This window comes from Filicampus tigris, chromosome 2 (assembly GCF_054856515.1).
Source record: "Filicampus tigris isolate MCC_2025a chromosome 2, RoL_Ftig_1.0, whole genome shotgun sequence".
NCBI classification, from domain to species: Eukaryota; Metazoa; Chordata; class Actinopteri; order Syngnathiformes; family Syngnathidae; genus Filicampus; species Filicampus tigris.
The window spans coordinates 451,240-474,571 of record NC_141218.1 but is presented as its reverse complement, the minus strand read 5'-3'; the positions used below and the strand labels follow the sequence as shown (position 1 = coordinate 474,571).

The following is a 23,332-nucleotide window of genomic DNA, read 5'->3' as shown; positions in this document are numbered from 1 at the left end:
CCAAACGCAGAGAGCGTGCCAGCTGGACGCATTTCAAAGCGCCCGCCCCACCTGTCACATTCCAGATGGTCTGAGAAGGAAATCAATGGGAGAAGAAGGTGGAACGAGAAGCATTTACAGCCTGAGCAATAGCGCGCGAGACACAAGAGTTCAGAAGCGGGGAAAAGCAGAGTTTATTCGGTTGGCTGTTTCGCATTCAAGTCGTCCTGAGACCGGTCGTCAAGTACAAACGTGTCGTTGTTCAAACGCGCTCAACAATAAACATCTAAATCAATTCTATTTTCAAGTCTATGAGGTCATGGATGTGATTGGCTAATGCGGTAGTATTTTCATTTCCATGTCGTGTCAGTTTGGCAAAACTATTTCTCACATATCCTTCATATTACTATTCTATCCTTGTAACTGTGCGACCTCTGTGATCTTTGCTGCTGTAACGCTGAAAGGTTCCCCGCTGTGGGATCAAGAAAGGCCTTCTTATCTTATCTTATCTTATCTTATCCAACAAACGTTTTCCTTTTTTGGGGTTCTGATTCGGACTTGTCGACCTTTTTGCTTGTAAATATAAAAATGTAATTGTGATATTCTGACTTGATTCTCACAACCGTACGAAGCTTTCACAGCTTTATTCTCGCAAACTCATCACTTTTTCCATAATGGTCCCATTGTAGTTTTGCAACATTTCGTCTTTTGTCCGAGTATATTCCAACATGGCCCTACTAGCATTGCGACTTTTTCTGCAATATTCTGACTTGACTCTTTTTTCTTTCTTTTTTTTTTGTAACACTCCGGCTTTTTTCTTGAAACGTCGTACCATTTTGGTGTGGAGTATTCCGACTTTATTTCTTTAACGTTGTCTTTTTTTGTCAATATATTCTCTCTTGACCCTACTGGCATGACAACATTGTTTTTGCTTGTAAATTGTTGACTTTTTCTTGTCATATTAGAACTTTTTTCATAGTGTAACTACTTTATTGTTGTAGAGTATTTCACAGTATATTCCGACTTTGTCTTTTTGCAACATTTTGACTGACTCGAATCTCACGGCATGACGTTTTTTCGTCCTTTCTTTTTTTGGCTAAATGCCCGACTTTGTCCTTGTAACACGAAACCGTTTCTCTTCCTCTCGCCATATTCTTGTCGCATTCTAAGTTGAAACGATCTGACGGGCCCAGGGGTTTCTCCCGTTCCCCACCCGTGGTTGAAATCCCAAGTGCTCCCTGAGAAACTTTGCGTCTTGCGCAAAGACGTCCGGCCCGCTACTCTTGGATTTTTCTGTTCCGGCCGCCGCCGCCGCCGGTACTCAAATGGTTGGTCAACAGATGGTCGTATCTGTCCCCGATCTCGTCCTTGTACCAGGGCCCCCACACGCCGCCGTTGTACTGCGGGTTGGAGCGCAGGTCTTTGGCCGGGTAGCGCACTCGCACCGCCGTCTTGTTGTACTGCACGAGGCGCACGAGCATCTTCTTGACCACGTGCGGGTAGCGCCGCGACAAATCCACCCGCTCGTAGGGGTCCGAGGTGATGTTGAACAGCCACAGGGACTTGCCGCGGTCCCAGCGGACGCGTTCGTTGTGCCAGCGCAGGGTCAGCCGCTGGGTGGAGAAACAGAGGTGGGAGTTAGTCTCGGGTTTTACTCTTTGGCTGTAAGTCCCAAATTAAGTGTGGCAAAAAAAACAAAAACAAAAAAAAAATCAAGCAAGGTCTCGGGTCAGCCAGCCAACTCGACACTCTCGTTTGCTTGACACCCACGTCACTCACCAGGCCAGACCCCGCCTTTTAAAGCCATGTCACTTATATGACAGTGTGAGCATGGTGACACCAAGTGGACAAAAGCAATACCTGCGCCTCACATTATTCTGCATGGGTATTATGCATAATGTTTTCAAATATATCTAAATAATAATTCTTACATATCCACGTATATATATTTCCGCACTGTCCCCACACATATTTGCAGTTCGGCTCGGACTTTCTGGAGAACTCATCCTCCATCATTAGTGGAAAAAATCATTTGCGGCTTTTGTGATCATGCCGTCTAATGGAGATGCGGTGCTCCGGCACCATCTTGTGGCATCTATAGGCAATTATAACGCTTTTTAAGGGGTCGGTAACTACTCTGGGTCTGGAATAGGTCAAGTCGAGTCTTTCATAGGTTTTAGCCAAGCGGGTCCCATAATGTGAAATTTGTGATGTAAGTCTGACACAAAGTTATGAACGTGTTGTGAATGCAATAAAATAAGGAAAAATGCTTTCAAAGAAAACAAGAAACCCACAAACTACACGTGACGTTTATCAAACTATAATTGTAACAAAAATGTCCTTTGTTCTCATCTTTGCCACTTAATATCACATGTGAGCTTTTGGGGTCCATTTTAAACATTGACTTTTCAGCCATACAGAAGAAGGAAGCTCAAACAGTTGTTTGAGGATTGTAGTTTAGTTTGAAGCACAATTTGAAGATATGAAAACTAATACTAGAAACTAAGAAAAGGTCCGCAAATACAAGCTAACAGCGCTGGGCATTTGACTCAAAATTGAGCGTCCGTTATTTGTCAGCCGTCTGCAGCGCGGGTACCCTTCCGCTGTCCGTCATTTTTGTCTTTCTTCCGGCGGGAAAAAAACCCAAAAGTGGCCGTCTATAGGCCGGTCCGCACTTTGAAATTGTGACTCACTGCGTTTTTTGCAAGCCTCTTCCCCGCCTGGTCCCTCATTCAAATCCGTCCCACGAGCAACGACAACCACGACGACGACGACAACAAGTCATTATTGTTCCTCCCCGCGCTGGAAAAATAGACCTATGGCGGATCGCAGACCCAACGGCGGACTAAATCAAGGGGTTTGCGTCCGGGCCCAATCGGGCTATTTTCCCCTCGTTCGCGGACCATCGGCAAAACGGGCGCGCGTCGGACGGACCGCCCAGCTCCGCAAAGTACGGCAAAGGATAAAACCAGCGCAAAGTTGCAAAGCAACGGAGCGTCAGGAAACTGAGCCCAGTCGAGTCGACGTGACCGGAGCCTGGCCCACCTGCGTGTTGAAGGTCTGCGGGGGCACCCAGTCGCTGTAACCGGGCACCCCCGTCAGCAGCTTCCAGTGGCCCACGCGCAGCGCCGCCTGCACGGCCGTGTTCCACAGGCCGTGGCCGGCCTTCCACGAGCCGTTTTTGGCCTTGACGTAGACGGGGTCGATGTTGTGCAGGATGTCGCGGCGGGGCGAGGGCAGCCCTTCGCTGATGGCTTCCCACACGTCGTAGCCGTCCAGGTCCAGGTCCTCGTCCAGGGCGCCTCGGCCCAGGCCGACCAGCGTGGGGAACCAGTCGGTGATGTGCACCAGCGAGCGACAGGCCGTGCCTTTCTTGGCCAGCAGGGGGCTGTGGACGAAGCCCACCGCCCGGATGCCGCCTTCCCACAGCGTGGCCTTGCTCCCGCGCAGGGGCCAGTTGCTGCCGCCGACCAGCGGCTGCCCCCCGTTGTCCGAGGAGTACACCACGACCGCGTTGTGGTAGTAACGGTAGCGTTTCAAGGCCAGGGTCAGGTTGCGCACGGCTTCGTCCAGGCACGAGACCATGGCTGCGTATTTGCGACGCCGAGGGTTCGCGATGCCCTTGTAGCGCTCCAGGTAGCGAGCCGGAACCTGAAGCGGGGAATGCACCGCCTGGTAGGCTAAGTAGAGGAATAAGGGCTTGCCGGGGTCGTGATTGGCTAAGATCCCCACGGCCTTTTGCGTGTACATCAGCGTGGAGTACAAGCCGCGGTCCTGCTCCCACGCGGCTTCTTCGCCCTCGTACAAGTCGTAGCCGCACATGCCGGGGCCCTCGCACTTGTAGTGGCTGTAGTAGTCGCCGCTTCCCAGCAGCGAGCCGAAGAAGCTGTCGAAGCCGCGCCGGGTGGGCAGGCAGCCGCGTTTGTAGAAGCCCAGGTGCCACTTGCCCACCATGTGCGTGGAGTAGCCGGCCTGCTTCAACTTTTGCGGCAGGGTGACGCTGTCCGGGGGGAGGCAGTTGGGCTGGGTGGCTCGGATGATGGAGTGCTGGAGGCCCGTGTGGATCTGGTACCTGAAAAACACAACCGGCTCACACTAGTCGCGCGCAGCAGCCGTTTCCGACGCTTTTGTGTGCAAAAAAATGGACTTGACGCAACTTCACCACATCCGGCCTCCATCAGTTCTAGTGGTTGTTCGAAGTGGGTTCTTTTGTGCTCGTAACTTCTGGTTTTTTATGCGGGTATTTAACAACTTTTTTTTTTTTTTGGGGGGGGGGGGGCAGCTGGGGAACAACTACAGGTTCGCAAAATGTGGACACAGAGAAGAAGCGGGTAACATCTCTTCGTTTCAAAGTAGCGGGCAGCATCCAAAAGCGAGCGGAGCCTAATCACGATCGCAATATGATCGACATCATGACGCATCACCGTTGATCAAATATTGGATTGGATCTCTTGTCGCGCGATTGTGAGAGTAGGCTATCGGATCGCGTTGCCCGTGTACCTGCCGGTCATGAGCTGGCTCCTGGACGGGCTGCACATGGGCTGCACGTAGTAGTTCTCCAGCTTCACTCCCTGCGCCGCCAGTCGGTCCAGGGTGGGCGTCTTGATCTCGGAGCCGTGGTAGCCCACGTCCCGGAAGCCCTGATCGTCCACCAGGATGAAGACGATGTGCGGTGGCGACGTGCCAAAGTTGGAGCCCCGAGTGTGCGACGCGATCGAGCCGAGCAGCAAAGTGAGCGCAAGCCACCAAATGCACATTTTGCAATCGTGTTCGCTCGTCTGCTCTCTTGCCTCATTGTATGCATCGGCGTCAACGCGTCCTAGCGCCAATCGCAAATGACGTCCACGCACACATTATTCTGGAGCAGGTCCACGCCAGATGGCTTCCATCGTGGGAGGAGAAAGAAAAAAGAAAGAAAAAAAAAAAACTGCCCATGTTCACGCTCGCGGAGCAAACCGCGACCCGACGCCCCCCGAGTGCGCGCATGGGCGGGTCCGTGTGGAACCGAAGGAAAGAAAAGAGAGCGAGAGAGCTAGAGAGCGAGCGAGCTGGGGAGAGCTGCAGCTTGATGGTAAAAGTGACAGCATATCAAACGTTCTCGCCTGCAGCCGGTCCAAAACACAGATGGAACAAAGTTGTGCATCCGTCACGCCGCGCGGTGGACACGATGAGAGCTTCGATGTCCAAGTTGTGCGTCAACGGTTACAATGCAGACAGCTATTCATTCAAAAGGCGTTTTCTTCACTAGGTACTTTCCAGAGCGTCATCTCTTGCGCGCCGCTGTCATGTCACGTGCACAAAGTACGTCGCCTTTTCCTTTCATCAGTTCGACAAGTCCTGTCCTGCGTGGACCCAAACATTCCACGCGCAGCACCTTGTACCTTTTGTTCTTGTCACGTGATGTGCGTGCAGATGATTTGATAAACGTCTCGCTTTATCATGTGTAGAAGCACGCCAGATGTTGTCAGCCCCGCCGCCGCCGCCGCGGCCGCCGCCGCCGCCGCCCCGCTCGCAATTCGACAAAGACGCTCTTGTATCGGCTCGAACGGGACCTGCAGCCTGACAACATCGACAACAGCCACTCGACTTTTCTTATTTGACGCCTTATTTGGAGACATTTCTTTTCAATAATGCGGCTTTTATGGGAGATTTACTGTAGACTTACTTAGTTTAACCAGCGCAACTTTGGCAGCATTGAAAACAGTTTTAGTTTGACCCTGCACGTGCAACTTAGGAGGGCCAAAAGTAGCCTTGTCTAACGAGCCTAACGGGGATTTGCTGAAATTTGATTTGACCCGCATGCTCAACATTTGGGAGACATGTTACAGTCCTCCTATTTTCATCTGCATGTGCTTCTTTGAAATCTTTATGATAGTTTTGTTATAAAAAACTTAACTTTGGTGGGATTTTCAGAAGTATTATTTTTCAACCAGCACAAATTTTGGAAGATTTTTCGAGAGCCTTGAAAACCACCGGTTTTTTTTTTCTTGTTTGTTTCTAATGGCTAGTTTTTGTGTTATTATGCCAAAGAAATAACTAGCTACACGGTAAATAACAGTCAACAAAACCTCTGACGTCATTGTAGCCCCGTTTACTCTGCCTATGAAGTATGTCACTTTTCCACCTTTTCCTCGTATCTCTGTTCTCTATAAATGGCACAAAATGAGGGGACGACGTCAACCTGGCAATTTTCTTCACCAGAGTTGCCTGCGTGTGCGCACGTCAGGGGATTCTGCCATTTGTGCCATGCCGGGCCTGCTATTCACAGTGTGGGTCGTTTTCTATCGTTTTTGGCTTTCCTTCATTTCATCATACAGCGGTTAACAGTTTGCAAATTCTAATTCAATAAGCATCACCAGCCTCGTTCATACAGATTTTTATGATGGCGACCTGTTCTGTCAGCAAGTGTTTTAGCATTTGGATGTCGCCCCGGCCATGGAGTATAGAAAGCCCACAGTTGACCTGCAGCTTGTGGTGCACCAACTTGCTGTGAATACACCGGCTGAGTTGACTCCAAGATGTCTTTCGGCATAGCACACTGACGTTCTTTCACCATACATGAGCTTCCTCTTAAAAGGGCTTTTTCACTGCAACTTAGGCCCCGCCCCCTAAGCCGTCCCTTCCCCCTCACATTGACTGCGCAGCACTGCACATGACTGGAAACACACCAGCAGACACTTACAGCTCTGGTACACGTCTTCCCCCCCGGGCCGAAACATTCACACTTTGGTTAAATATAGGGGGGAAAAAAAATGCAGTGCACATAAAAAGTGACATACAAACTGTACCTGAATGCGAGTTTGAAAACCAATAGGTAGAAATATTAAATATTTAATCCGCGTCAAAAATAAGTAGATCCTGGAATATAGGTGTGTGTTCAGGTGTGGTGAGTTTATTTTCTGAATACAGGCCACTAATGTTTACATTTAACTGATTTGGGTAAATGACGATGATTATGAAAATTCAGCATCATCATTTTTCATCATCAAAGTAACTAGCAGGATTATTGTTACTTACGTGCTAGCCAACAGTTGACAGACCGCAAATGTTTTCCAAAGCGACAGCAGTGGGAATTATCTACAGTAACCTTGGAGCATACTGTAATTGAGTTTAATTTTCTAAATGTTATAATGACAAAACATACTCAGCATTGTTCCGTCTTAATCCCACGAGATGAGATGTGATCGTAAAACGGTTGCTCCATCTCCAAACAGTAAATGAATGAGGCATCTTTCTTAAATCGTTCGAGTTTGCCACATTCAACATGGCGGCTAAGTCGACGTATGACTGGCTCCTTGAGGCAAGGGTAGAGGTAAATAGGACGTTATATTTGTCCAATCCTATGGCCACAAGGTGACGCCAGCCCGTTGCATTTTGATTTGACAGAACGTCTTTTTTGGGTTCATTGAATTATGAAACGTCATTTGAAGGCAAATCATTGTTGTTTAATCACTATTAGATTTCTTACAAAGTTTTATATTTACAAATGCAACATTTCAAAGCCAAAACCCTTGAAATGGTGTTTCCATTTTTCATGTTTTCAATGGTTCTTTGTTTTTGCGTAGGACCCCTGGCATTTTTTTTATTTGATTTGCTGTTTGATTTTTATAGCTACATTTAATATGCGTCAAAAATAATGAGACGAAAAGACAGGAGGCGCATTCCATGTGTGCGGAATGTGAATGATAAGGAGCCACTGTGCTGCAGATGTCGCTGCAATTGTGACAAGGAAATACGACTGGGAATGTTTCACCGGTAAACATATTTCGGGCCTTTTCCCCCTTGAAATGTTCTGTACTGACAACAGACATTTTAACGTGGACAAAAGACAAAGAAAGAAAGAAATCGGACTCAAACGGCAAGGTTTCCGTCAACACGCGAGCCGGAAGTAATGAGACTCGGCCCCGCCCTGCAGCTTCCGTCGGGATATTTATCGTCGTAGTGCTGAGTAGCCTCTGTAAACATAAGTCACCTATCGCTATGTACGTGTGTAAGGCAAACTTTATATTGTATAAATGTCAATCGCAAAGGTCACGTCGAGTCAATAGATAGAAAGATCAACTCTAACAACGCACGATAGCACCAAAAGAACACACTAAGGATCACTTTTCTGCTTTCTTGCTTGTGAATGAACGTCCAGCGATATATTTGATTTTAAAACAGGATTAAAGAACCAACAAAAACACGTTGACGAGGCACTTATTTACACCAGCCGAGGAGTCTCTTTCGCCGATCAGTCGATCATCTTACCCGGACAGTGCGCACATTGTGGCTGGAAGTGCCCCCCTCTCTGTCTCTCAGCTTTTTTTCCAAACCACAAGAGGACAGCGTGCCTCAGTACAGAAGAACCCAAAAATTGTCCGTCGACATGCTTCCGCCAGCACTTTGAACACTTCCATCGACGTTTGCGTGTTTTGCCGTCATCCCGATGTGACGAACCGTACGGGCGTTCCGTCGGCGGGCTTAGCGCTTCAGTTTTGTCAAGGCTGGACCTGGCATTAGACCTGGGATTAGACCTGGGATTAGACCTGGGATTTAGTTGCTTTGCTCGGAAACCAAAGACTTTGGAACGAGGCGTCGCAGCCTCACCCGGGATGCGTGGCCTCCTCGCGCGGCGCAGCGGCCCGGTCGCATCCGGCCCGGTGGAGGTGGACTCGGGCCTTCCCAGCACCTCCTCCAGCATACAATGTCGCTCACTTTCCTAAGCAACAGAGTGCGGTGAGCAAAGGCTCGCGCCCGTCAACGGGCTTCATGGACTGTACCGTCGTCTGAGATGGCTGACGTTTGGCCCGTCTCGTGGCAGCGTTTCTCGCGGCGCGCTCTTTCTGAACCACGACAGTCTGCCAAGCAGCCCGGAACTCCAGCGAGAAGTGACTTAAGGTTTTGCAGAAGTCCTGGGCTCGGGTTTCTCGCGCCATCGCTCTGGAGTAGCCCAGGAAGAGCAGGAAGGAGTGGAACCTGGGACAAATGGACTTTGCTTTCATCTGCGCCGTCCACAGAAGGCCGCAGCGTGAAACCAACCTGTTGGTAACCCGGCGGTGTACGGCTCTCAGGACCTTGGTCCTGTCCTCGCACTCCCTCAGCAGATGTGGCAGCTTGTGCCGAAGCGCGCCGTCCGGCGCCAGACTTTCCCCTCCTCCTCCGACGAGTGGCCTCTCCTCCCCTTTTGCCCATTTCAAATTGTCGGCTTGATCCAAAATCTTCATGTGCTCCCACGATCCCTTGGACAGGGCTTCAAGGTGGTCCAGGTTGGCCAGGACCAGGGAGTAGTCGCACTGTAAGGAGAACCGTTGAACCGCGTTTGAACTTTTGACAGCGCGGTTAGTCGGGGCCCGAGACGCGACGGCACCTTGCCGGCTTTGCTCACTGTCGTCAGGTCCGAGTAGAGGTCCGAGGATTGCGGGTAGAGCTGCAGGAGAAGCACGCAGACGTGATGTAGCAGAGGCTGGCGAGAACGCGTGTCCCGCACTTGCGAGAGCTTGCCCAGGTAGCTCAGCTCGAAACCGCGGGCCTGGGGCGCAACGGACGGCAATTGACCACCGGAGCGGGCGGGGCGGGCGCAGCGGGCGGAGCGGGCGCAGCGGGCGGAGCGGGCGGAGCGGGCGCAGCGGGCGGAGCGGGCGCAGCGGGCGGCTCGCCTTCTGCCGGACGGACGGCGCTCACCTTACGTCCGTTGAGAAAGTTACCGATGGCTAACACCGTCGCTAGGACGTGTCTGAAGGTCTGGCTGGCTGCCAGCTGCTCCATGGCCTGCTTCAGGTAGAAGAGAGGCCTGGCGATCTCCTAACAAACGGCGAGTGCCGGCGGGGCCGTGAGGCCACTGACCCAGACGCGAGAGCTCTTGTGTGCGGCGGCGGCCGTGGCTCACCTGCTCCAAGGAGTCGTAATCCAACACAAAGGCCCACAGCTGAAGCCTCCGGCCCAGGTGGGCGATCTCCCCCAAAGCCAGCAAGCAGAGCTCGGCCGGGGCCAGGTGGGAGTTTGGGTTGCGCTCCTTGGCCTCCTTGATCAGACCGAGCTCCTCCTCCGTCGGGAGAAGCGTTTGAAGCCGCTGCGAAGCAGAGACAACCCTGGAGCAAAAGTCAGCCGAGAAGTGAAGCGAATGAGCGGGATGAAGCCCACCTACCTGTATGTCCTCGCGGTCCAGGACGCTGGTGTCCATGCTGCAAATGGCGGGCGGGAGGAGGCGCGGGGGAGGCAGGCCGCTCAGGGCGATGGCGATGTTGTGACTCCTCTTCATCCCCAACACCGAGACGGACGCTTGTTTCTGGGTTGCGAGCCACAAGTTCAGCGGGAGTGCGGCGCGGCTCCACGTTGGACTCGGCGCGACGCGACGGCTCTTACCCGCTGCCCACGAGCGAGACTCGCGCAAGCGCTCTTGGCCTTGCATTCAAACAGGAACGCCAGTCGCGCCGTATCCAAACGGACCGGCTCCAGGGCGCTCCAGATGCTCAGAGTCCCGAAGCGAGTCTTCCTGGGAAGCGGGGACGCACTCTGTAGAGGCCGCCAGTGGAGCTTCACGGTGCCACGCTTAGCCCAAGCTCTCTTGGGGGAGTCCAGGAAGAATTGGGGGTCAAGAGGCGGCGGCGGCGGCGGCGGCGGCGGCGGCGGCGGCGGAGGAGCCAAGACGCCACGCGATCCCTCCTTGCTTGAGCTGCTCGGCGGCTTGCTTGCTTGCTCTTGCGCGCCGTCTGCTTCCAGCTCCTCCTCATCCCAGAGGTCGCTAAAGTCCAAGGCGCCAAGGCAGAGGCGAGCGGCAGGACGGAGGGGCCTGCAGGCTTGCTCAAAGTCCGCATTCGGGGGAGCGTCTGCGCTTTGCTGCCACTCCTTCATGGTCACTTCCTCTGTCCCGCAACTGCCAAAGTCCAAATCTTCCTGCCAACCCGGATAACGTCTTTCAGCTTCGACGAGATCCAGAGAGTCTTGCGCTCGCTGCTTCTGGCAAACTAGGGCGTCCAACATCCTCCGCTTGGTCGGCCTCCTTCTGAGAGCGAGCTGCCGCTGCGTCGTTGCGCCGCTGCGCCGCTGCGCCGCTGGAGTTCATTTGAGCCGCGCCCTTCCCCTCATTAGCTTATCGGTCGGGCATTCATCTCCCGCTGGATGGAATTGCCGCTCGCGCTCACACGCAAACTTCTCCGAGATGCCGCCCGGAGCTTCTTTCATCAACCTCCGATGAACAAACGTCTCCTCCGTGATGTTTAGCATTGACTTTTCCACCATTGCGTCCCGGCAAGCAAACGTAGCGAGAAGATGATATGGCGCTCGGTGTGGTGCGCGGTCGTTTGCATGCTTGACTTGCAGACATAAGGAGGTTGCCGCCCTTCGTCGCGCTTGATCCGCTGCGCTTGGAAGCTCTCAAGGGACAAAACGCTTTGCTCGGACCGCGATTGGCGAGCGCTCCCATTTGCGGCCGCAACGTAATTAACGCACGAAACAACATCCGCTTGGGACGTTAGTCCCTTCGAGACGTGGCGTGCTTTATTCAGAGGCGAAACATTTTCTTCAAATAAATGGAACAAGATTGTCTGCCCGGAAATAATGACAGATGAGAAAAAGCTCAATTCAGTTATCTTTGCGTCCTGTGACCGACTGGCGACCGCGGACGGATGATTTATTCAATCGCGTTTTGTTCACATAAAGTTGCAGATTCGATCCGAAATCGGTGATCCGAAAGGCTTCTTCTTGACGGCGACAGATTTCTCAAAGCAATTTTATTCTCAGCTGTGTTCTTTGCATTTCTCCGTCGACATCCTGCCATCATGCCACGCCTCCCTGGTGTTCCTCAGGGCCTTGGTCCTCTTGGGGTCCACCACCACGTAGTCCACGCGCACGCGCTCGCCACGGGCGCGTTCCTCCGCCCCCTCGGCCGGCCCGTCGCCTCCGCCGTCGTCGTCCGGGCAACGTTTCTGCAAATTCGGTTGGGGGTGAAAAGCCAAAACCTTACGAGAATGAATCCCAATTTTTTTCAGGAGCATGTCCAAATATTTGTTAGGTTCAAGTCCAAGTGATTGCAAATCCTTTTTGGGCCCCGAAGCCGCAGCCGTTACCTGTCTTGTCGATGTCGATCGCCCCGTGTGGAGGTCCAGGTCCAGGTACTCCACCTGTTTGCTGCCTCTGGCCCGCCGGGCCAACGGGCTGCCGGCCCCGCCCTCGGAGGCTCGGTGAAGCATGAGCCTCAGAGACTGCGCGGGAAGGGGGGGGGGAAAAAAAAAAAAAAAGAAGAAAGAAAGAAATGAAAACGGGGGGGAGGAATTCATTACGGGGAGGAGACGGAGGAAATCGTTATTTACGGGCTCGCCCGCGCTGAAGCTGAGACTGGTGGTCGTCATGGCGACGTAATTGTCATCGGGATCATCCGAGTCGGAGGAGGGAGACGAACTGTGGGAGGAGGTCGGCCCGGCTGAATGGCGACCGGATGGCCTGACGTGCGCGCACACGCACACGCACACGCACACGCACACGCACACGCACACGCAGATGATGACTGAAGAAGAACCCACAGTACAGCCCACACAGCTGTAAAGTGAGATTGCTGTAACACCTCAAGCCGCCACAAGAGGGGGCACTTAAGGTCTTTTGCATGCACTAGAGCGTCTATATTCATGATGAATGTGTTTTTTGGTCGGTTTTGGAAGGCACACAACACACACATACTCTCTTGTGAAGGTTCGAGTGACGGGTGAGCGCACAGGGGGCGGGACTTCCTGCCATTCTTGCTGCACTGGAAGTAGCTTCAGAGGTGCTGGTTTCCCTAGGAGGCACACACACAAAACAATGAGCCACACGACACGCTTTGACGCACATTAAAGTCCTTAAAGCAGACTTTCGAAACACATTCAAGCCGCAAAATGACGCAAGTATGAAACGTAGAGCAAATACTGTTGTTAGCGTGGTTAGACGGGTGCCTTGAAGGTCGTCGGTGGGGTGACGCGTGAGTGTCTGGCCATGAGCTGCGGCAGACAGCAGCTCCTGCGTGTGTGCGCGCTCATTGCGTGTTTGACTGCTATCCTGGCATTGGCTCGGCAGCTGGGAAATGCTACGATGTCTGTGGCTCTCCTTTCCCGCATGCGAGGGCATTGCAGCACCGTCAACCCCTGCGTGCTTTGCACATTTGCCAATTTGTGGACTTTTGGGCGGGACCTATCTTCCATCTGTCAGTGACAAATGAAAATATCAAAATAGTCCTTATCTGGTGACAATTTGGTGTCAAGCAACTTCCAGCACGTGACCTGAGGTGAGTAGCTTCATTTCGATAACGTGTGCTCATTGTGTTTCAAAGAGCTCTCCTTTCCCACATGAGAAGGCATTCTCGATCACCGTACAAATATTGGCTGGGAATTCTGTGAAATAGCGGCAAAGCACTGCGGTTTGCACCCTCACCGCTGCGTCGCGGCTTGAGATCGCGGTGGACGGGAGGCGGCAGGGCCTCCCGCTGCCCTCCGCCGGCCGCACTCCCGCGGAGGGGAGGGGCGGGGGGCGTCGGGGGGGCGCGGCGGAAGCCCGTGCCAGCGGGCGGCGGCACCCGCCTCCCAAAAGACGGCAGGCCCGCTTTACCGACGGGGGTCATGGGGACGTAGTTGGCCTCCCGGCGAGGAAGGCGCGCCTCCGTGGGGCTGAAAGGCGGAAAATATCACGCCGGCCACTTCGATACACTCACCGGACTTCACCAGACTCGGACTCGTTGAGAAAACCGACCGTGCTGCGAGCGGCGGCTCCGTGGTGGCGGCGCTCATGGGAACGTAGTTTTGCTCCACGTCGCCGTCTTCGGAGCAAACGCTGCCCAGCGGCACCATGCCTTTATTCAACTGACAGCGCACAGCACATTTAGGGATGGGCGCATTTCAGGTTGCGCAATCGTGACCCAACGGCGAACAGCTCAAATCGAGTTCAATTGTCAAGGTTGGAGCGCATTTTAGATTCATCCCGGATTTTCGCCCGAAAGACAAATCATCCAAAACTTTTACGTGTGGAAATTAGAGCCGGCGCTTAGCAATAATAATGTAGACGTTTCGTATAGCCGTCAGTCCGCTGCTCATTTCTGTTGCCTCAAAACTCACAAAGTAGCTGTTGAAGCTGTCACTGAAGTCAAACATGCTCGCTCGCTCGGACAGCCAGCGAGCGGCGGACGGCGACTCGCGGCCTAAAGAAAAAAAAGCCAAAAAATAACAACGGGAAAAAGGTCAAGAGGACTGAAAATAGGCCAACGGCATTTCAATTGCAAAAAAAGCCAAAGTCATTCAAGGATATCGACGCCATCGATGTCACGGATCCCTTTGAACTGGGCCGGCAGCGAACGACTTAATGTACCGTGTAAAAAAAAAAACGAAGACGGAATATGGTTTTGCAAAGTACTGCACTGTACTATTGCTGAGTTGGGAGGATGCGGGTCCTTAAGGGGCGTGGCCTATGGCGTGACATCAGTAGCCGGCATCGCCTTCGTGGGAGTGCGTTGTGGCCGATCTTAACTTCTTGCAAGTCTTGTCATTTTTTATTTATGAGTTTGACTGTTTGTCAACTTCAATAGCTCTTGGCTCATTTGCCTTGATTTTAGTGGAAGCCTATCAGACCAAAACATTTATGTATCAAAACAAGGGATAGTTTCTTGTAATGAAAATTAATGAAAAACTTTTTTTTTTTTTTTTTTTTTTTAAATACGTGGGAAGGGGACCTTGAAAAAAAAAGAATCGGATATTAAATTGCAATGAGATCACTTTTCGAAATTGTTCAGCCCCAGCAAAGCCCCACAAAAAATAATAACGTCAAATGATCGGGACAGCTCACCTGAGAGCCAGCGTCCAGGTGAGTTACCCCCGTTGGGACTCTCTCCTCGTGCTGCGACGACGCCAGGCTTGGGCGGGCGCGGCGGCGGCGGCGGCGGAGGGGCTGGCGCGGAGGAACAGAGCTCTGCCTGGCTGACGGGCGCCACGCTAGGTGTGGAAGGGGGGCGGAGAGAGGGGGCTGGCCCAGGTCCTGATGCCGAGCGGGGCGCTTGGTAGCCGTCACCGACGGGGACGGCCAGGGGACGCAGGTGCAAATCCAGAGAGTGCTTCCTGGGGTGCGGCGAGGGGTGACATCGAGGCTTCCCGCCTCCTCTGCGCAGGCAAGGAGGAGTCACGCCCGAGTCCAGAGATTGGCTGAGGGCGCTCGGCAGCGGGGCGGCCGTCCGCGGCGCCGTCCGGGAGCTGGAGGAAGCGGCGGGGAGGCTGATGGGAAGAGTGCCGGGCGAGGAAGAAGAAGATGAAGAGGTGGAAGAGGGAGGGGCGGAGAGGGGGTCACCATTGTCGCTTTCCAGGGAGGGAGAGGAGCCGCCGGGCGGCCTGCGGGAGAGAGGCCGACAAGCGCACTGAGCGCTCACAACCGACAGGGGGCAGCAGGAAACCCTGACGTGACTATCGCCACGGCAACGGCATGGAAGGAGGGGGGGGGGGGGGGGGGGGCGTGCTACCAACCGGTTTTACCTGGCACGGGTTCGGCATTGCGCCAGCCACAGGTAGTCCTCCTGCGCCCCGGCCTCCGGGGGGCGCAATCTCGCTGGGTGGTGAGGGGGAGGGGCGGACGCCGTTCCCGTGGCGACGGGAGGGCTGTCAGGAACTGCAGGGGCAAAATATGTGAGAATTAAGTTTGCGGACAGTGAAACCTTCACTACGCCAAGGCAGATATTCCCACCAGCAAACAAAAATGTCGCAAAAAGCTCATACGGCGGCTGTCGGGAAGAATCTCCAAAATCAACTAGGTTTGGACAGGAGGTACACAAATGAATCCTAATTATTTCTCCACGTTATGGCAAATGTATGATGCTGTCATTGGTTAATGGTAATAAGTCAAAAGAGACAAAAGGCCTTTCGTACTCCACAAACCCAAAAGATGATCTTGGCAAAAGCCGCGCGTGCCGCGAAAAGTCGCAAACGCTCGGCGACGGGCGTGCCGGCCACCTCGTTCTGTGGGGTTGAAGCCACACAGCAGGCAGATGGACGCCACCCAGCGGTTCATGTCGTCCTCCGACTCGGCCACCAGGTACCACGTCCTCTCGTCCGTCTTCAGGTCGAAGACGAAGCTCTTCTCCAATTCCTTCTTGGTGAACGACAGGCCGGCGTCCACCTGGGCGGGGCAGGAGAGCAAGACCTCAAGCCTCGCTCCCTCGCGCGGGCGGGCGCCGCGTCGCGTCGCGTCGCTCGCGTACCTGCTCGCACAGGTTCAGGTTGATGGTTCTGATGGGCTGTCGGCAACGCGGGTTCTTGTAATACTGCAGAAGGTCGGGCTCGCCGCTCAGCCGGCCGCTGCGCAGCACGAACCAGCGCCGCTTCCACGCCTGCCACAAATTGAACAAAAGCCGCTCAGTTGAGCGCGTGCGATGCCCGCTGTCGACTTTCAAGCAATGTTAGCATTGAGCTAGCGGACTTTCACTAGCCAAAATGAAGCGGTCCGCACAGGTGGGCATTCTGTCAGATTGACGGACGCCCGTTTGCTGACTATTGACGGGACAGCTTTTAAAAATGACGAATGACGGAAGTGGATTTTCACCCGTCAGTGACCGTTGGTCCACCGCTGGCGGACGCCAGAGAGCGAAAGGTTAACCAACAAAAATGTATTACAAAAGGTGACCACTGTCCAACGTTCAACACAAATCGCTGGCAGCACACCAGGCGAAAAAATGCAATCGCAAAAAACGCTTGCAAAACAAGGCAAGGAAGGAAACAACGCTAAATTACCTGCCACACGGAATCGGGAAAACACCAATCGAAAAGAAACAAGAAACTACGGCAAAACGCTACACTCGGAAAAACAGGGAATCAAAAGTCAAAATCACACTTGTGGCAATGTAGCGAGCAAGCGAGAATAATCGGACAACGGGTCCGCGGCGCCGCTGTCTTTTAAAGTCGGCGATTGGTGATGCGAAACAGGTGCGGCGCTGCAGGACACGCCCCCAAATCAGACGACAGACCGCTAAACCGTGACATCCGTATATGGTGCATTTCGGCCGAGGCGGGTCCGCAGCGTCTCCCCGGCGATAAACGAGGGTTCGCCGTCATCTTTGCGGTTTGTCCACCAAAGCCCACAACAATTTCAGCAAATTCCGCCAACGAAGAGGAAGCCAGCTCGGCTTTCTGCCCAAGCGCCGTCGAGTCGGCGTGAAAAGAAGTGGACTTTTGAGGGCGAGACATGCAAGCCCAGACTTTGTCAAAACCTCCCGCTCTCGTTTTGCCCCCCCCCCCCCCCCCCCCGGCCCCCCGCCTCGTTCCGACAGGAAGCGGACACAATGGATCCAAAAGAGCACTTCCTACCCAGCCGCTCTCCAAACCTTCAACGACGGCTTCCCGCCTTCCGCTTTGCTTATTTGGACGATGAGGAGGCGGCGGCGGCGGCGGCGGCGGCGAGGTCGCGTGACGTCCGCACGCGCGCGCCGGGCCCATCGCCGGATCCTTTGGCAACCTTTGCGGCCATTTTGCCGGCGAGGTCTTTGGCATGTGTGTGTTGCTCTCCATTTTGTTTGGAAGCGATTCTTTGCAAGTCTTTCAGCGAGGCCCAGCTGAGAGTGATTAGGATGGCTTACATAAGACGCGCACAGAGGGAGTGCGTGATGAAGTACGCCGCTCGAACTTTGGCCCAAATCTTGCGTGAACGCACACTTGCAAGGCGACCGGCAGCGCGCGCGCGCGCGCGACAAAAAGGCCAAACAAAGGCCCGCGGTTGTCAAAGTGGCCCACGCTGTGACACGCTGGCGATTGGGACGGCTTCGGAGCCCACAGCGAGAGAGTCGCCATCCCATCCGTTTGGATTGCGCGCATCCTCACTCGGGCCCCGGAGGAGCCGGAGCTTATGTCAGCTTTTTTTCGGGTACACCCTGGATCGGTTGCCGGCCGATCGCAGGGCGGATGCGGACTGACCGCCGAAAAAGCCCATTCCCACCTAAATGTGACACTTTGGAGTCTTGGGTGAACAAATGATTTCTTTTGAAGACCAACTCGTCTTGGTGGTGGCGCATTCTCCACTTTGCCAGCCATCCAAAAACAGCCTTTTCTTACTTGTGATCACAACAAGGATGGAGATTAGCGCCACTCACCGGGCGGGTATGCCGGATATGCGGCGCGCGCGCGCGTGTAAAGTTCCTTCTTACCGCGGCAGCGTGATACCATTAGGCAAGTTTGCCTGTGAAAGTTCGAGTGAAATCGGACCTTTGTTGCTTCCTCAGTGGGGGGAGAGAGAGCAGAAGGAAGCAAAAGTGGATTCTCCCGGCCGGGCCGCTACTCACATAACGCCGAAGCTTTTTCTCCGGCGGCGACTTTCGCAGCCAACCTTGACAAAGCGCCTCGCCGGCTCCACTCATCCTGGCCGCCGTCGTCAGTCGATCGGGCGTCACTCCGGTCGCGCCCCACCAGTCGAGTCGAGCCGGAGCCTCGGCGGCACGTCAGCCGGGGAGCCCGGCTCAGTCGGCCCCCCCTCCTCCCCTTCCCGCCGCCGGCTCCTCCTCCGTCCCGGACAGCGGGGACATTCCAGCCCAAGTCTCCTCCCACTCTTCCCGCTTGGCGGCGTCTCCCTCCGGCCCCTGCAACAGACAGATGTGCTCTGTCCGGTGCCCTCGCAAGGACAAAAGCGACTTGACTCACGCTGACCTGGAGTTGGCTTGAATGGAAATTCGATTCCAACGGATTCATCTCCCCGCGTGCGTTTGCAAACACCGAGCCGAGATTTGCGCTCACGGTAAATGCCTCCATTTTCTTCCTCTTCTCCCGGGTCGGGTCGCAGCAAGCTAAGCCGCCGCCCTCGCCGCCGCCGCCGCTCGTCCCGGCCGCTCAAGAGTCGGTCTCGCTCGTCCCGGGTCTTTCTTCTCGGTGGCAAAGGAAGCGTCTTCCGCAGATGCCCGAGCCGCCTCAATCTTTTCCGGCGGAAAATCGAAAGCGTCGCCTTTCGCCTCAGCCGCTTTTTCCCCACGACAGATCGCCGCAACAACCCGCCTGTCGATTTGCCTTCGCTCACGAACAACATACTTGAAGTCGTCCACTTGGGGCGGGATCTCGTCCCAAACGCGGAGGAGGCCCGGGATTTCCAGGTGCCGATTGTCATCCCGACGGTTTCGACCCCGGCCCGGAACCCAAAAGAGGCCGAGACCGTGGCTCGAGAAGGCCGACCGACGGTTGGCTCCACTTTCGACGCCGTCAAAACACGTTGCCGTACATTTGCGATAACATTGTCAACGACTGACCGACCGCCACAATATCATTTTACTGTTCGATTACGATTACAAACGGAAAAAAAAGATACCTTTCGTGTCTTATGTTTGGGTTTTTTTCCAGATTGGAGATTTTTGGAAGGCCGCGACGCGAGTTGGTGGTTGCCTTCTTCCTTTTTTGACAACGCAGCTTTCTACACGGGTTTGCCCAGCGCATTTGCCTGAACACGCCTGTCAATTCCACCCCTGGCACACATTGGCTAAATTACTGGGAAAGTTGTCTTTCTTCTTGCTTCTGTCTTTCGTGTCCCGGATGGATAGCGACAAGTCCACTGACGACAGGGCCCTGAACACTCGACAGCTTCAAAGGAAAGGAACGCCGATGGCTTTTTTGGCTTTTTCACTGAGGCGCTCGCGACGCGTTCCGGGTTTGACCTCCGATGCTCGGGAAAACATGTGACAAACACACACTTTGCAGGCAAGAGGGCGGTGTTTACTGCGCATTTCCGGCCGGCGCGTTCCTAAAGAAATGACGCGCGGAAAAAAGGGCAAAGGGAGCAATCACCCGTCGGCCATCGTCCGAGTCGGCGAGACCCGCCGCGTGCACGCCAGCGCCCGCCTCTTGTGCGGGAAGAGGAGGGGCAAGACCAAAGCGGTGGGGATCCAAAGCAAGTATTCAAATATGGATAAGAAACAGTACATGTGAACGCCGGGGCTAATGAGCGAGTGTATAGACGCGATCGCACCCCACACCTACCTCAAAAGCAACGCTATGAGGAAGATCGGGATGGTCCGGAAGGCCTTTCTCTCGTTGCCCTCGATCCCGTTCACCCTCTGTGACACCGGCCCTTTCCTAAGGAGAGCACAGAGGACCGAAAGGCCGAAGAAGGCCGCGGCAACTAAGACCGCGCTCAGGAAGGCGATTTCCGCGATAGGGGAATACCACACCCTTGCGCCAAAGGTGCTAGCGATGCAAATCAGCCAAACGCCGCCGCCGCCGCCGACGCCGCCGACGCTCCGGAGTCGCACGGCCCGGCCCCGCTTCAGGCCCATGTAGAGGATCGGATGGGCCGCGGCCAGGTAGCGATCGGCGCAGGTCAAGGTGTGAAATATCACCTCGCCTCACCTCGTAAAACATGACAAAGCTTCGCTCCGTGGCTTTGTGTTCCTCCGCCAAGAGGCCGTAAGTACGCACCGTGGAGGCCGGCACTCCGACCACCTCCACGGCCGCCACGTGGAACGCGAACACGTCGGAATGACCGACGGCGGGGCCGGACGGCGAGGCGGCCTGACGGTACGCCGTGTACAGGACGACGACGAAGAGCGGCAGCGTGAGGATGTTGAGGATGCTGAACCGCGTGAAAAAGATGCGCGGGGGCTCAAAGTCCGAGCAGTCCATGCGGTCGGTCGAGTTGTTTGACATCTGCAAGGGGACGGACGGCGTCGCTGGCTTAAGGTCAAGCACGGATATTTCAGCGAGCACTTCTCCTTTGCCGAGCTAGCGTACGCTTTACCGGAGTTGACGTGGATTTAAAAAAAAAAAAGAAAAAAGCCGTGCGCCTTCGGCTGCCCGCCCCCCCAAAAATGTGCTTTTTTTTTCAGTGTCCACTTCGTCAACAATTGATGTTAAGTTACCACGCCATTGCTCTAGCTAAAATATGCCACGTTGGAGAAAAACAAAGGGGACTCACCTCATCAAGAGCACGTCCAAATTCCAAAGGTTGTGGATGCGATTTGCGAGGCATTTGCCAGACGCCCGCTGGCGCCGTTTGGCATGTCGCTCAGCATCACGTCCTCATTGTACAAACAGAAACTTGAGCCACCATCACAGATTCTCAACCACGGCACGTTTCAGGAAGCGCCATCCAGCCGAGCGAGCGGATGCAAATTGCTTTCCACTTTGGCTACTTGAAGCAATGGAAGGATCCAAACTCCTCCGCTAAGTCCGCTGTCGAATGCGAGTCGGCAAATGTCCGTGCCCTTCGTTGGCGTGCGCCGAGCCGAGCCGAGCCGAGCCGAGCCGAGATCCCCTCACGTGTCACGGGACTTTGCTGATCACCTTTGGGGACGTCGATTCTTTTGCCAAAATTGGAGTTCAATGTACGGCGCTGTTGTTTCATGCCAGAGTACACACAGAGGCCAGCAGAGGGCGACAAACACTTTGACAAAAACACCTTTTTTCTTTTTCTTTTTTTTACGCGGCCAACAATGATTGTTTCCTGGTTGAGCCACTGAATGAGGGCGACGCACGCGGCGCAAGCACGCAGGGAGCAGGTGTTTCAGTCACAAAGCATCCATAATACACGGAATACACCTTTATTCCCATTTAGCAGCATGCAGGACAACGTGCACTCGACGTGAGCGCAAAGAGTTGCAAACGGTTGCTCTTGTCCTCTAGATTTGCGTTTCCCAATCTTGACTTTGGCAAGGCCGCCATTTTACACCAGAGCAATCTCGCAGCGCTCGACGGCTTGAACGGCGAGATTTGTCGGGAGTCGACAATAATGTCCAAAAAAGTTGTGTCCAAGTCGACCGATCGACGCTATCGTTGATATTTCTTCAGGACTAGACAGTGGTCTCCAACCTGTTTTGCTCCAAAATGTCAACAAACGGGCAGAGAAAGAAAGAAAGAAAAACCAAAGATTAGAAATGGGACTTTGCATGAAGCGCATTGTGGTTGTTGTAATGAGTCAGCTGCGCATGCTGTCCCTCACTGACGCATTTGGCAAGACAAAGAAGATGGAGTTCCGTGCCGTGGTTCCTTTGACATGAGAGGGGTGGGATGGGCTGAGCAACTTTTCATCACGCTCGCGCGACTAGCGTCACACTTTGTAACGTCACACTTTGTAACGTCACACTTTGTAACGTCAAAGGCTGCATACGTGTTGAGAAAAGACTGAGACTGAGACGTCGCTTTTCATAACAACACCTAAGCCGCTTTGGCGATAGCACATTTCGCAAATTCCATCCTGACAGGTGACCAGATCATCCCACCGAATGATCTCTTGGTGTCGAACCGCTGTCCTCCTCCAACATCTTTTTTATGACTTTTCAAAATGTGATCTTTTCCCGCAAAAAAGTGCTGTCTCTCCACGTCACACATGCAAGCGCTCTCCAATTTGCCGTCATGAGCGCGGCCGTCACATTGATAGAGTTACGCTGATTACCGTTCGGCTCCAAACATCTTCCGTTTGTAAAAAGCCGACTCAACACATTATTTTGCGTTTCTGTACCTGAAAATAAAGGTGCAATAACGACCTCTTGCGAAGAAGTCCTCTTTTTCCTCGCTGGCTGTCCTTCCTCCAAACACAATACTGGACAGCACAATGTTGTCAGATCACAGTTGGAGGAGGGTGAGACCCACGGCGGCGTGGAGGCGGGGCTTGGCGGGGCGTGGCGGGGCTTGGCGTGGAGGCGGGGCTTGGCGGGGCTTGGCGGGGCTTGGCGGGGCTTGGCGGGGCTTGGCGGGGCTTGGCGGGGCTTGGCGGGGCTTGGCGGGGCTTGGCGGGGCTTGGCGGCTAAGTAGTCTACGCTCGTCAGATGGAAGCGACGCTTCTCCTGTTGTAATGCAGGACTCCGCCATAGGGGGCGACGGAACTTAGTCACTCCGGCTTGAACAAAACCCATTCAAACCGGGTCAAGAAAACTTCAACTTGAATTTCTATTCATTTCAATCAGAAAAATGAACAAATGTTTGTCAACCAAGTCTTTGCTCGAATGAGGTTTGGGCACCTAGAATTTGCAGCGATGAATAGTATTGATGGATATCGTAAAAAGGGGAAGTCAAGGCAAAAATGTTCTTTACAAGAAGATGTTCTATGAGCCCCTAAACACGCCTTTCTGACGACTATTGTGTTTGTGGCATATGAAGGAAGTAGCAAATGCCACCTGTTTTTCCCCCCCATCTCCATCGGCGGCCATTTTGCCACTTGCAGTCGACTGAAAGTGACATCACAGTTGCTCAGGTAACGAGCAATCACGGCTCAGCCCTTTCCTAAGTTTGGTTATGCGACGTTCGCAAGCTGAGCCGGATCTCCCTTTCGTATTCCACAAACACAACAACAATGTTATAGTTAGGAACATTTTTGACTTGACTTCCGCTTTAAAATTCCAAATCCACATCAGGAATCGGTCACCTCAGTACGCTGAATCAGTGAAGAAAGAAAGCAATGATGCTGAATCAGA

At 53.8% G+C, this 23,332-nt stretch overlaps 3 protein-coding genes across 9 annotated transcripts; all 3 read right to left on the bottom strand.

The window, feature by feature from the left end:
- Positions 1–1,241: 1,241 nt before the first annotated feature.
- On the bottom strand, positions 1,242–5,309 carry arsj (arylsulfatase family, member J). The gene is made up of 3 exons (XM_086024291.1): positions 4,480–5,309; positions 3,025–4,051; positions 1,242–1,592 (listed from the first exon to the last, which is right to left on the bottom strand). The coding sequence occupies exons 1-3, from the start codon at positions 4,734–4,736 to the stop codon at positions 1,257–1,259; spliced, it is 1,620 nt and encodes a 539-aa protein (XP_085880417.1). The 5' UTR covers positions 4,737–5,309; the 3' UTR covers positions 1,242–1,256.
- Positions 5,310–7,402: 2,093 nt separating this feature from the next.
- Positions 7,403–11,256, bottom strand: LOC147150688 (FH1/FH2 domain-containing protein 1). Of its 4 annotated transcripts, none has more exons than XM_086024286.1 (9): positions 10,324–11,256; positions 10,106–10,246; positions 9,848–10,030; positions 9,643–9,762; positions 9,329–9,490; positions 9,001–9,254; positions 8,742–8,937; positions 8,569–8,680; positions 7,403–8,495 (listed from the first exon to the last, which is right to left on the bottom strand). In XM_086024286.1, the coding sequence occupies exons 1-9, from the start codon at positions 10,939–10,941 to the stop codon at positions 8,443–8,445; spliced, it is 1,839 nt and encodes a 612-aa protein (XP_085880412.1). In that variant the 5' UTR covers positions 10,942–11,256; the 3' UTR covers positions 7,403–8,442. The 4 variants fall into 4 exon arrangements, with proteins under 4 accessions (XP_085880412.1, XP_085880413.1, XP_085880414.1 ...); XM_086024287.1 differs by having other exon boundaries at positions 9,347–9,490; XM_086024288.1 differs by having other exon boundaries at positions 9,329–9,388.
- Positions 11,257–11,540: 284 nt separating this feature from the next.
- LOC147150687 (GRB2-associated-binding protein 1-like) lies at positions 11,541–21,401 on the bottom strand. Of its 4 annotated transcripts, XM_086024282.1 has the most exons (13): positions 20,839–21,398; positions 18,230–18,523; positions 16,160–16,288; positions 15,912–16,077; positions 15,438–15,570; positions 14,761–15,296; positions 14,037–14,119; positions 13,675–13,784; positions 13,360–13,592; positions 12,634–12,730; positions 12,270–12,399; positions 12,027–12,161; positions 11,541–11,885 (listed from the first exon to the last, which is right to left on the bottom strand). In XM_086024282.1, exons 2-13 carry the CDS (start codon positions 18,302–18,304, stop codon positions 11,697–11,699), a joined length of 2,016 nt encoding a protein of 671 aa, XP_085880408.1. In that variant the 5' UTR covers positions 18,305–18,523; positions 20,839–21,398; the 3' UTR covers positions 11,541–11,696. The 4 variants fall into 4 exon arrangements, with proteins under 4 accessions (XP_085880408.1, XP_085880409.1, XP_085880410.1 ...); XM_086024283.1 differs by lacking the exon at positions 18,230–18,523 and having other exon boundaries at positions 20,839–21,401; XM_086024284.1 differs by lacking the exon at positions 13,360–13,592 and having other exon boundaries at positions 13,637–13,784; positions 20,839–21,396.
- Positions 21,402–23,332: the final 1,931 nt, after the last annotated feature.